Here is a 13,861-nt window from a genome sequence, read left to right on the forward strand (position 1 = left end):
TGGAGATGGTTACCGGTTGTCGAGGGTCTACAAACAATATTCCCAGTGACAAGTTCTTGTTCTACCAAGAAGAATGCACAAAGCCTTCATGTCCCACAATGTCATGAACATTTTACTGATAAATGACTTGGCTCTGATAAAGGGGAAGGAGTCTATGAAATGCCATGACCTTCTCCTTCTTGTGATAGTTTTTGCATGTACTAGAGCTTAATCCCACCCATAAGAAGGGTTGGAATTTCTGCCAGCAGAGATGTGATTTTTTGGCATTGACTGTCACCCTTAATTTGTACAGTAGTGACATGGTGCTTTGAGTGTGTGCTTAGCTTTGCTGGTAACTGCGGTGCTCTTTAGGTCTCGCCTGCGCATGCGCTGCATAGGAGGATCTTTAGCCGTCGCTCTGCTTTTTTTGGAAGCACATACTCGTGCTTGTGGCGGCATCCACCTTGCAGGACCGAGCAGGGGCGCGCCTCAAGCATGTGTATGTGCTTCCATAAAGAGCAGACTGCACGCGCGCACGCACCACTCTCGGGCTTGTCTGCATGTAGCTCATTTCATTGCCTTTTCTCTCCACATGTGTAATCGTTGCCAAAATCCATGCCCTCCGTGGATTGCTTCTTTGGTTGCAGTAACGTTAGTGATTTTGCCCAGAGCAGACTGCACGCGCACGCACGCACCACTCCCGGGTTTGTCTGCATGTAGCTCATTTCATTGCCTTTTCTCTCCACATGTCTCTCCACTTCTGATCCCACTTCTAGGCGGTTTCGACTGTAATAGTGCGGACTGTCTAAAGCGGATATGAGCTCATGCATCCCTCACACACATGCCTAATTTGCTGAATAATTAGTGCCAGTGCGCCAAGTTTTCTCGGAAACCAAGCCCCTCTGCTGAATGTTGGAGCTGCCGAATCCAGCGGTGCTTATCTGGATTCCGCCTTATGCTTTTCCTCCACCACCAGAACCTCCGCCCCTTTATCTCCTCACGGTTCCTTTTAATCCATGCTTTCTCCCATCGTTGCTGTTTTATCGTCACTCTATTCCTCCTTATTTACCCTTCTATGTCTCTCTCTCTCTCTCTCTCTCACTGTTCTATTTCACGGTCTGATGATGAAAAATAAGTATAGGTTCCCTAGAATGAATGCCAGTAGGCCCCACGTTCAACCACCGGCTCAAATTAAGCACTGTCTAAATACATCACCACCATATTGTCTGGGTAGGTTGCCATTGTAAATCCCCTCTTAAAATACTGCTTGAAAAGCGATAGTCACGCGTTTCTTGGTATATGGCTGTGCTTTACGAATACACATGCATGAACTCATCATACAAGAGACGGAAAGAAGAGAGTGAGTGAATGCTCTAAAAAAACGATCCGACTTAGTAAAGAAGCGCAACTATTAGTAGAGGCAAATATCACTTGAGCCCACTAGGCCGGCAAATGCCCTTGTTGCGCCTAGATAGGGCCGTAAACAACTTGCCAAAACATTACACATAATGCGCTATGGAATTCCCAAAATACCTTTGAATATTTTCAGAATAGTTTGGTATACCTTTCTGTCAATTCCACCAGTTCTATAATTTCTGTGCATCTACGGAGCATCATAACCTCGTTATGTTTGCAAATCTGAAAAACGTATGGGCATAATAAAAGTATGTCACAGGTATAAAGACAACGAGTATTGCGTACTGTCGGCAGCATTGCATCTGTTCAGCATGAAGAATTGCACCTCGCTGCATTCTCTCTCTCTCTCTCTCACTCTCCCTAAATCTCTCTCTCTCTAAATCTATCTTTCCCTGTCAAAATCTCTCTCTAAATATCGCTCTCTCTCTAAATCTGTCTCTCTCTCTCTCTAAATCTGTCTCTCTCTAAATCTCTCAATCTCTCTCACTTTCCTGCACAAAAAAAATCACTACAGGCATTTTCCTCTTTCAATGCGTGCAGTAGAATGCTGCACGCGTTGAAAGAGGAAACACGCATTGGTATAGCCAATAGGTCGCACCTTTGGGACCTTATAAGTGTTTAGTTTTCCAGCACAATATCCTTGGTGGTAATAACATCAACTGTTGCATAGTTAAACACTTATAAGGTCCCAAAGGAACTGTAAAATACATGGTACCAAATTTATTTTATTTACCATAAGTTACTCATTGGACAAACCTTCTCCATCATTTGTTTACTTGTTGGTTCTTTGCCAAACATAATTTACTCAGTAAAAATATGTTAACAAAGATTATATGTTGTTTTTCTGTGTCCTTGTCTTGTGTGCTTTTAATATCACTTGTCTTGACTTAACCCTATGGAAAATGCTGATCGTTTTGATCGATTTGATGAACCATTTTTGAGTAAACCGTTTTTTCCATGGAAATTATAGTTGCTGTGAATTAAACAAGCATTGGCATAGCCAATAGGTCTCACCTTTGGGACCTTATAAGTGTTTAGTCATGCAACAGTTAATGTTGTTGCACGAAGGATATTGTGCTGCATAACTAAATACTTATAAGGCCCCGAAGGCGAGACCTATTGGCTATGCCAATGCTTGTTTCAATCAGTTGTCCAGATACGGAAAGGGATAAATGAAGTTGTATTGTAGATCTGTTGTGATAACCACTAGTCATCTCTTAGGGCTGTTGTGACTCCACATGGTAGAACTTGAACTGGTAGTGCTGTCACTTACCACAAACCTGAGTTATCAATAATATGCTGGAAGAATGGGGACATGAAAGTAGGCGACCCTGTGATTGAGTGTTGCCATGTAATCATATGATCTCCTGTGCACTGCTGCAGAATGGTGTCCTTTAGGATGATTCGTTTGAAGTGATCCAACAGTTGTGTGATGCTTTCGAGGACAGGACACAGGGTGTCATCCTTCTTTGGGATGAGAAAGAATAGAGAATATAATCCCTGACACCGCTGGAGTGAGGGAACCAGTTAAGGTGCACCCTTGCTGAGTAGAGCTTGGACCTTCTTTTGCGGCCATTTTTGATGTTCCTGACTGACTGACTGATTGACTGACTGTGAGGTGGGATGTTTGGTAGGGTGGTGTGAAACTCAAAGCTGCATTGCTTGAAAATGGATAGGACCCATTTGAATGTGGTTATTTCCTCCCAATGTGGACAGGGTAATTGATTCTTTCCCTGACAGATATTGTGTGATTGGGGGAAATGGTGGATAAGTTATTGCTTGGAGGAGGAGATGCCTCTTTCTGGACCGCCTCTGCCTTTTGCTTTGTCACTGCCCTTGAAGCTACTGGAGATGTAGGCTTTTTGAGTTGGTTTCTGCTGAAAAGGCCGATTCTGCTGGAAGCCTGAATGTGGCTCTGTTCCTGCAACTTTTGCACCCCATTGTAGCTTTTGTAGCTGAAATCTAGACTTGCCAGTTTTTACTTGGAGTGCTCTCTTGGCTTTCGCTATGTCTGTGCCCTTGTTGATTTTTTGCCACCATAGGGTCTAACTGTGCCCCCAACAGGTGTTCGAAATCAAATGGGACGTTGATGACGTGCTTTAGACTTCAGGATGAAATCTGGACACACGGGGCCAGGCATGCCTTCTAGGGATGACACATGTTCATCACCCTTGATGCTGCGTGTGCCGCATTCAATGCACAGTGGGTATTTGCATTGGAGATGATTTTCCCCTGCTAAATGTTTCCTCCCAGTGTTACTTGTCATAGCTTGAGAGGAGGCCCACATAACTGGCCATATACTATGCGTTGCAGCACCTACAAAAAAAAATTCCAGCAGTATCTATCTTGATTATCTCCTTGTCTGGAGGTGGTGCATCTCTTGTCACATGAGGGAATGTCTGCTTCCTCGTCTTGTAGACAACAGTTTGAGCTCTTCACAGATAGGCTCGCCAAAATGTGAGTATTCTTTTCTTTACAGGCACAGATCGCCTTCCTCTTGTGGAGGTTGAGCCAGACTCTTCCCAGATGTGGGGTGGATATAGACATCCGTTGCCTGCTGTCAGGTTATTCCAGAAGCTCGATAACCAGTGTTGTGTCACTTGGCATCGAGGCTGGCATCAAAATCCTTTTTTCAGCTGGCTTCTGTGTTTACTTTGATGCCTTGTGGTCGGGGAGGCTTTCAAGCTCAGTGCTGAAAAGAGATCACGCTACGTGCTTGGCTCGAGACCTGCAGAGTCTAAATGTGCTCTTGGTGCCGAGCGTGCTTGTGGGTAGTGACCGGAGCCAACTACTGAAGCCTCTGCGACATTTTTTCTGGGCTCAAAGCCTGACTACCTTGAGAGATGTGCTGAGGGTGAACTCAAGATTTTTGTTGTTCGATTGACCGCCAGAGCGTGGTGAGTGAGGTATCAGTGTCTTCTGTGCAGTCTGTATCTTGGATGCAGGTTTGTCTCGAGTCCCCAAAGGCTACTGTTCCTCGTTGTCAAATGAGCAGAGGGTTTTGAGACTCCAGTCTGGTTGCAGACTCCTCCCCCGAAATTCTGGAATAGCCTTCCCCTTCTGAGTAGGTCCCCTCAATTTCTTTGACAAGAAAGACCAGTGCCAGGCTTCTAGGATGCTGACACTTCATCCTGTAATTCACCCACCGACATCCTCAACTGTAGTATGAAGCATTTTAATTGTTGAAGGCCTGATACGCCGAAAAGGTCAATTCTTCATGGTCCCAAGGTAAGCAAAAACTGGAAACCTAGTAATGGTCCGACAACGGGGACTTAAGAGTTACACTCAGGGCAAAATGTAATGAGCATATTCTCCATAATCCACCTATCCACAACTTAATCGTATATGACCTGACACCGAAAGAAACGTTCTGGTCCCAGAAGAATTTGAAGCATCGTCAGTTGTGGGTCTTTCCTTTCTGTGTAGATTCCACTTCCTGGAACTGAATGCCTATTGACTGCAGTTTGACAATCCGGGAGCCAAAGGAATATATCTGAATCTGATGGCGAGTAAAAAAAACAATCTGAGGTGGACTCTTTGCCTGGTGCATTGTGAGCTTCAGGGAGCAATCATAAGTTATCCCAAGACCAAAATTGTACTGCAAAGAAAAACAACTTTCAATGTCTGCACCCAACACAAGATGGCGGGAGTATGCATAGCCTCTGATCTACAGCTACACCTCCTACAAACACACACTTACGTGAGCAACTCCAATCAGTTACATGTGATGTAACAAAGCTGTCTGTTTTTCTCTGTACCTTCGTTGCGATTGGCCATAAGAATCCGCGGCATGAGTTTCTGCTGGCAGTAGCTGCGAAATGTGTCTCGGATCATCACCTCCTCCTCAGTCAGCTGACTTTCCAACAGCAATGGGTCCCGCCAATCAAATCGAACTCGTTCTGCAGGAAAAGAAGAGAATTGTATTTACATTTTAATACCATGTCCAGCATTCTGATTATTTGTAAAATATATACAGAGCTTCAGGATGGGGCTCATGTAATTCTGTATCATAGATTTAATCATAGAAATAAGTTAAATCTTGAGTGATCGATGTACTCGCTTATTGACTAGGTCCCATAACTGACATTCATGCCATGTTGTAAGGTCCAAATGTAAGATCGCATACTGCATTAAGTTAACAGAATATTCCTAAAGGTTGTCATTTAAAATAACATGTTCTGTTTCTCTCGTAAGTGCGACTGCATGTGATTGCCGTCCGCTAGGGTATAGCGGCATATGTCTTTGAAGCAACAACCTTTTTTCAAGAAGACTCTCCTCATGCAAGCCACTTTTCCAATACTTCCAGGTAGGTAACCAAACATGTTAACACTAATACTTCTAAGTAGAGTATATTGCCTTAAAGAAAAACAATACATTGGTATAAATGAGAAAAACATAGCCATACCAAATATTACACAAACATGTTTGTATTCACAATAAATTAAGATAAAAAACGTATTTAAAACAATCTTATTTCTGACTGTACTAAAGATCTCCTTCGACAAGACTGCTAGTTAGTTAACATTCTGAACACACAAATCAGAATGCATTTCAAAATGTAAAATTATATGATCATACATCAACCTACTATGAATCAAGCCAAAGTGTTCAGGTCGACATGGTGAGTAAACAGTATTCTTAGCTTTGTTTTCCTTGAATTCACAACATGCTCAAGTACCATGATTGTAGCGCAAAACAGAGACACTCATAGATCGAGCCAACACATTTCGCGGCATCCTGCTACTTTTTTGTGGCTCTGTCTTACATATAGGCTCTAAAAATCAAAATGTATTAAGTCAAATAAAGTCCATGTTCTGCTACGTTTTAGGCACCTATTTTCATCATATTAGTATTAGTGTCTTGAATTAATTTCTCTGCAAAAAATACAAGCACTCCAACGTTCCATGGAAAAAAAGCTTGATGCCGCGAAACATGCTGGCACGAACTATGAGTGGTTCTGTGCTGCACTATGATCATATCCTTTGATAAGTACTTGGATGTGTGCTGACCTCAAGGAATGTAAAGTTAAGAATACTGTATAAGAACGATGTGGACATGAAGGACTACAGATGAGCTACAGTAGTGTGACGTTGATTATAATCATATCAATTGAAATTCTGAAATGTATTCTGATTTGTGTGGACTTCATCAGAACAATGTAGACGACATTGTCTATCTGTTTGTAGAAGCAGATCCTTAGTAACTTCAGGAATAAGACTATTTTTAATAGAATTTTAATCTTAATTTCTTGTGATAAAATCATATTTTTGTGTAAACGTTGGTACTCTATTGTTTTTCTCATTTATACCAACTGAATGCTTTTTCCTGAAATATGCTCTAAGTGGAGTTGTACTTGTATTCTGTAAGCCAGAAGGGTTACTGGCTGTGAGGGTTTGAGCTTAGCGCTGGACTATGCATACAGGTCTAACCCCTACTTTTGATATAAGTTGACAATGTCACCAAGGATACAGCAAAGACATGGTTTGACACGAAATAGAATGACAGCATTTCTGTGATAAATGCAAAAAGAACAACTGATGGACAGAATGCTGAACTGTGCCAAAATATATCTCCAGGCTGATGAGGGATGTTACCCCGAAACCCGTCCCAGGATGCTTGTTACCGTTCCAGGGAGGACCCGGCTTGGCAGTTCGGGCTGAACTGTTCTCATGAGGAGCAGGGTCAAGACTGATTTGCATATGGCTGGGTCCAAACTGGGGTGGCATAGTGAGAAAAAGAATGATGGATTTATCCCAGATCTCTTGACTGGAAGTGAATGTTTGACTCATTCAGCATTCCGTCCATCATTTTTTGCAGCAGCGCATTTCTGTGATGTCATAGATACTGAGTTCGTTATCCAAAGGAGGGAGAGAAGGTACTTGGACAAGGTCATTCACACTACAGTCTAACTTGTATTTTTGTAACGTACGTTACAAGAAGCATACACGTTTTACATATTGTTGTCCCTCATAATAATGCTGTAGCTTCTGCTCCACTCACCAATACAAAATTCTTCCCATCTAAATCCTTTTTAACTTTTTTTGTATTAAATTCTTTTTAGGTTGTACACCATTCGAAAGACTATCCCAACTTTTGAAACAAAAAATTGAGTGCAGCGTTAACGTTCCAGAAACAAAGGATCATTATAAAAGGCTGCCCTTTACTGTTATTTCCACCAAGAAAATGGAATATATATCTGTGAACGAGTGCCACTGTAATTGATCTAGACACCTCACTTCCTGTCCAGAAGCTGATGCCACTTCCTGTTTCAGGGTGGAGGCAATTAACAAAATGGATTTCACATTAACAAATAAAAATACTTACAAATCATTACAAATAATATATGATAAAATAACTTTGACTAGGCAATCAAGCAGATGATAACAATGTGGTAGTAGTGAACAACATGTTTCATGTTTGTAAAAATGTATGTACCCTTTTCTTAGAGACTACCTTCCACATGATATGTTGAATTATTCCATCTTTATCAAGAAGAACGCAGGTGAGTAGTGTCATTGGCACACCACTAAACACATCTGTTTAAAGCAATTAACGTTAACACTTCTGTTCTAAGGGACACGACTCAAGGTGATCAACTCAATCCCCACCTCCCTTGAGGTCCAACCAACCAGCATCACAGTTACAAACAAATGTGCCCATTAAAATGTGCTATTTATTAACTTCTTAAACAAAGACAATGAAAAAAAGCAGATCCATACCTTTAGTGGATTTTGCAGGAGTTACAGATGGGGCCTCTGTATAAAAGAACACAACATGTTTTTGTTAATTCTTTAATGACAAATTCTATTCAGTGTAAGAAATGGAGACTTATTCATTCCACCTCTCTGATATTCAATTATATAAGTTTTTCTTTAAATTAGTTTTGCAGTAGAAAAGATCCATCTCCATAACAAATCTGAATGCTGTAAACTCACCATCCCCAATTTGTTATCAAGTGGTGTGCTCTCAGAATGAATGCAAAAGCAGCAATTCACACTTTTAGTTTGGATGATTCGTGGCAGAAACTCTTCATTTAAGTTACGGACAGATATGTGCCACTTTAACTTCAACTTTGTCAGCCAATGAGCGAGATTTCTAAAGGGGCCTCATGATCACAGATATTCAGCAAAACAGCAATCTATATTTTGAAGTAGGGGCATCAACAGTAGTCTTGGAGTGTTCAGTCTGCGAAAGACCATCAGGATTTCCACATCATGTTAATTTATGTTGAGAGTTTTTGCAACAAGACACATTTCTTATAAAACCAGATATATTTACATAAACCCAGGGCCAGTACTTCTATATTGCGATGTAAGACTGCAGCCATACCACAATTCCTAGTGCAGTACCAAATTATTAGAATTAACCTGAAAATGGCCTATATTTGTCTATGGGACTGAAAATCCTCCCTCTGCTCATGCATACAGCAACCCTAAGTGGACACCACTGACCTAGAGAGTGATTCTCTGAAAGTCTGCTATGGATCTAATGGCTTCCCCCATTCTTAGCTTGTCTATGCCATATGGTTGGCCCACTTTGGTAATTGCACAGATTAACTTAAAAAATAGACTGCACTCTGAGTAGTTACCAATGATCAAATTAATGATTTTTTTTGTAATTTCTTTTTTTTGCTAAGTTAGAGTATCACTTCAAATAGACACCACTGCTGCAATTGGCAACCTGGCTCTTCAGCTCATATAATATGGTTATCGAACGCTACCTCAAGACTGCATGGACATCCATCCACTAGGATGACATCTTGTGAGTAGAAACGAGATTCAATTGTAGGCAAAGTCAGGGCTGTAGACTTTTAAAAATAAGATGCATCTGCAGCGGAGTGTTTAGAAACTTCCTCCATACTATTTTTTCAGGCCTTTATAACTAATGATTTTTTTTAATGAATCAAAAAATATTTCCTCCAATCAGGCTTGCAGGGAGATACTTATAGTACTCTCATGGCTTAAGCACCACCAATTTTCGAACTATCCATTAAGCTTAATTAAAGCACCTTACCTTGAAAGCTACCCTTATTGTGGTGATCACTTCAGGATGTAGGGTTAGAAAAATGCAAACATTTACGCTCTCAAAAATCATATACTTTTTTATGAGAAAAGAACGGTTATGAGAACTCATCCAGGCTTCCTTCCCAAGTGAATTTCAGACTTGAATGTTAATCTGTTCATTCTCCAACTTGTGTTTCAAAACTCTTTTTGTCCATCAGAAAAGGTTCTAATATGCTGGATATCAGGAAAGTGTTAAGATTTTATCTAGATATCTTATCTTATTTGGATGATACAGTTCCTCTGAAGGATCTCTTTGTTCAGTTGCTGTCTTTTCAAGATCCTTTAATACTTGCAGGAGATTTCAATGTAGTCTTGGACCCTGTATTGGATAGATTCCTAAACAGTAGAGCATCACAAAATTGTAAAATGAGGTCTTTGCTGAAGAGCACGATGAAGCAATTAGGGTGGACAGATATATGGAGAGACAGAGGGAGGTAGGAGAGGTTACACGTTTCAAAATAGGAAGTACGGTCATAGATCTAGGCTAGATTTTTTTTAAATTAGTGAGACCCTGAGATCTTGGGTGACGAAAGTGAAACATCTAGGAGGTCATTTATCTGATCGTGGTGCTGTAACATTAGTGTTGAGTGTGAAAAGTTGGCCTGATATATGATGCTCACTAGTTCTAGTGATCACCTTGTATCAGTCCAAACAACTCTTATGGTGATTGGTTGTAAGTCAACCTTATAGACCAGCTATCCTAATGGTAGCATGGACGAAGCAGTCTTAGGCTAAACTCTTTTGGCATGTGAAGCCAGCTGTTTTACCACATATAACCCCTTGAATACCAGATGAAAGGACACCACACAGGTTGTTATGAAAATAAACAGTATATTTATTTATAACAATACACCTCTGAACTCTTTATGAGGTCAGAGGGCTAAGCACATGACAATCTCTTAGGAAAAATACGATAAGTTGCACAAAATTACAATGGTGCCCTAGGGGCACGGCAAACCATATACTAAGTAAATGGTATAAGGAAATCGATAGAAGAAATGGAGCTGTCCAGAGGCTGTAGGTTCGCTGGGACTACACTATCCTAACCACAGGTAAGTAATAGGAGGCCCACGGAGCGCGTGTGCAGAGTGTGAACTCACACGCGGGATGCGGAACAAAGTTAATGGACAGTACAGTTTACGAAAAAGGTAAGTACGGACAGGCTTTACTATCTAGGACTAAAACAACTGGAAATCTGGACACTAGGAGAGTTAATCTACCCTTGAGCACCGAAATGCTCTTGTTACCTCACCCACGGGCTGTGGGTGCATAGGTGTCCAAGTGTGTCGGGTTTCCGCATCGAAGTCAATGGAGCCTTGAATAAAGATGCTGCAGGCGACCAAGTGGAAGATGTCCGGTGCAACCCACGGGTGGATCGAGGAAGAAGAGGACCTGTAAGCAGAGGGGACAATGTTCAATGTCACTAGCCAGTGACCGGAGTGGAACCAGGAAGGAACCAGATGTCGTCGTCGCGATCAGGTGAAGAGTGGACGCTTGACTCTGCTGCCACGTGGACCAGGAGGTGTCTTCGACGACCAGGATGGAGGCCCGTGCTGTCCCACGCAGGCTCTCGCTGTCGGCGGTGTCTGTTCCGGATTCGGCGTCAACAGGCCTTGGCAAAGGCAACCCACGCGGTGAGTGGAAAAGGCGTCTGGTGCGGACTAGGAGAGTCCGGGGTGCTCCTATTTTGGAGGGGAGCAAGGGCCAGTCTGGAGCAACCAGACCAGCAGTGAAGATTTCAAGGATCGTCGTCTAGGAGGTCACTAGCCAGCCGGCAAGTGACCAGACAACGCGTCGAGCAGCAACCAAGCAAAAGGGCCCCATGCAGATCTCGTGGATGCTGGAGGGCTGGTCTTCGGTGCAGGGGCTGCTCGGGGCTGGGGCTTCTCAATCCCCAAAGCACTTGGTCGAGTTTACCTCGGAAGTCGTGCTGGAAGCGAAGTGCAGTTTCTTTCAAGATGGCCGGTCCCACGTGTCTCGGCGCACCTACGGTTCTCAGTTGTGCTGCAGATGTGAGTTGAGGTCGGAGAGGTCTGGGAATCCGGGTCTCGTCGGGCTCTGAAGTCTGGATCTTCGAGGGAAGACGACAAAGTGAAGCCGCTGGACGCTTGATGGTGCCTGCAGTTGCAGGGTGGACACTCCTTGCCCACAAGGGAGATTCTTCAGTCTTCTGTGAAGCAGAACGTCGAAGTCCAGAGTTTCTTCTTGTAAAAGTTGTTCAGGATAATCTAATTTGGAATGGGACCAGCTCCTACCTTTATTCTCCTAAAGGGGGGCTGGACTACGACTAGGTCCCTCCCATGGGTGGGACCAGGAACGGGGTGGTTACACCCCCTATCCTTTGTCCGGCTTCGCGCCAGAGCTGGGGCAGGGGTGCCCCAGCGACTGGTTTGAACCGGTGTATGCACAGGGCACCTTGTGTGCCCCAGGCATGTCTCATTCCTTTCAGGCCGGTCCTACCCAATACACAAAATCCTGTCTGGGGTGGTGCTAGCACCTCCCAAGGCAGGAAACCCTTTGTCCAAGCCTCCCTCGCTGGAAGGACTCCCAGCAGCAGAAGGTCAGACTTGTGTCTGTGGTGGCAGCATCCATTTTGTGATGCTGAGGCTCGAGTTAACTTTTAACTGTGGTTCACAGTTACATAAATGTCGTGTCCCTCTAGAAGGGTGGAATGCTAGCCCCGTCGCCAGAACTGGCGAGGGGGTAGTATTCCAATTCGTATGACACCTTACTCAACATGTTTAAATAATGCTATACCAAAGTTGGCATTCAACCGCGAGGATGATAATGCACTTAAGAGTATATGGTATAGCGTTATCATGGAACAGCTATTAGGACTTGGTTCCGCAAGCTGCAGACGGGCTCAGCTCATGCCAGAGCACCACCTCACATAATTCCAAGCACTCTGCCCTCAGGATTGATAAGGCCTGCCATAGGAGTGACTGATCGGAGGATATGTGTCCATTTTAGGGTTAGATATAGGTATACTATATCTACAGCAAAGGGTGATTACACCACCTTGCCCCAGCTGTCTTACCAGCCAGTTGTGTCTGTTTAGAGGGCAAGCCAGGGGTGGCATAATACATGCTTCAGCCCCTGGAAGGCCTTGGGTTCACCTATGCCCTGGGTACCTAAGGTACACTGTACAGGGGCTGATAAGGTTTAGTCATCAATGGAGCGCACACCGCTAGCCCCTCCTCCGGGTCGCCCCTCGGGACTCTGGTACTTGTAGTTCTTTAGTGGATCACCCAGGTGGGTGCAAGTCGGTACTTGTTGGACTGATGAATCTCTAGACCCGATACATGTCCCGGGTTTTAGGATATCGCCCGAGACATGTCTCGGGTTTCGGGATAACTTCCCTCATCAGTAGAGAAAGATCGTTAGGGGTGGAAGAGAAGGCCGCCACACAACAGTCAAAGGCCTCGATGCCAGAACCGGCACGCAGGTACCAGATTCCCGAGGGGCGATCCGGAGGAGGGGCTAGCGGTGTGCGCTCCATTGTGATTGCTTATACAAATTGGCTCCCTTGAGCTTTGAGCCGAAACCCGAGCCATGTCTCGGGCGATATCCAAAAACCCGGGACATGTATCGGGTCTAGAGATCATCAGTTTTACAAGTACCTACTTGCACCCACATGGGTGAACCACTCAAGAACTCCATGTACCAAATTCCCGAGGGGAGATCCGGAGGAGGGGCTAGCGGTGTGCGCTCCATTGCGATTGCTTATACAGGGGCTGATAAGGTACCCCAATACCAATTGGTAAATGCACCTAAAGTACATGGATGTCAATTTAGAGAGAGAACAGCGAGGCTGTGGGTCTGATTAGCAGGCCCACAGCCAGGGAAAGTCATAAACCAGTGAAGCAAAATGCAAAAATCTGGGGTGACTATAGGATTGCAGACCCTACTCTCCTACATAACCCCCCCCCCCCAAACTTAGGGACATTAAACTAACCTTGACCAGGTGAGTCTTCCTGTTCTAAGTGGAAATACCTGGAGAGACCATCTGCATTGCCATGGTCAGTCCCTGGTCTGTGCTCCACTGTAAAGTCCATCCCTGTAGGGAAATGGACCACCTAAGAAGTTTGGGGTTTTCACCCTTCATTTGATTTAGCCATAAGAGGGGCTTATGGTCGGTCTGAATCTTGAAGTGAGTTCCAAACAAGTATGGCCTCAACTTCTTCAGGGCCCAAACCACAGCAAAGGCCTCCCTCTCTATAGCTGACCAACGTTTCTCTCTAGGGGTCAGCCTTCTACTTATAAAAGCAATGGGCTGGTCATGACCATCAATATTCAGTTGAGATAGAACAGCTCCCACACCCAACTCAGATGCATCTGTTTGGACAATGAAGGTTTTGGAGTAGTCAGGACTCTTGAGAATAGGTGCAGTACACATGGCCTGC

General features: G+C 43.8%; 1 protein-coding gene across 1 annotated transcript in view; it reads right to left on the reverse strand.

Annotated features, from left to right (window-relative positions):
- The window catches only part of GCDH (glutaryl-CoA dehydrogenase), a 216,747-nt gene that overhangs the window by 107,171 nt on the left and 95,715 nt on the right, over positions 1-13,861 (reverse strand). The window contains exons 3-4 of the mRNA XM_078684804.1: positions 8,115-8,150; positions 5,154-5,294 (exon numbers count right to left, since the gene is read on the reverse strand). Of these exons, the coding sequence (XP_078540930.1) occupies positions 5,154-5,294; positions 8,115-8,150 (177 nt within the window). The remainder of the gene's footprint in view (positions 1-5,153; positions 5,295-8,114; positions 8,151-13,861) is intronic.

The sequence above is a fragment of the Lissotriton helveticus genome, chromosome 1_1, assembly GCF_964261635.1.
Source record: "Lissotriton helveticus chromosome 1_1, aLisHel1.1, whole genome shotgun sequence".
In the NCBI taxonomy this organism is placed as follows: Eukaryota; Metazoa; Chordata; class Amphibia; order Caudata; family Salamandridae; genus Lissotriton; species Lissotriton helveticus.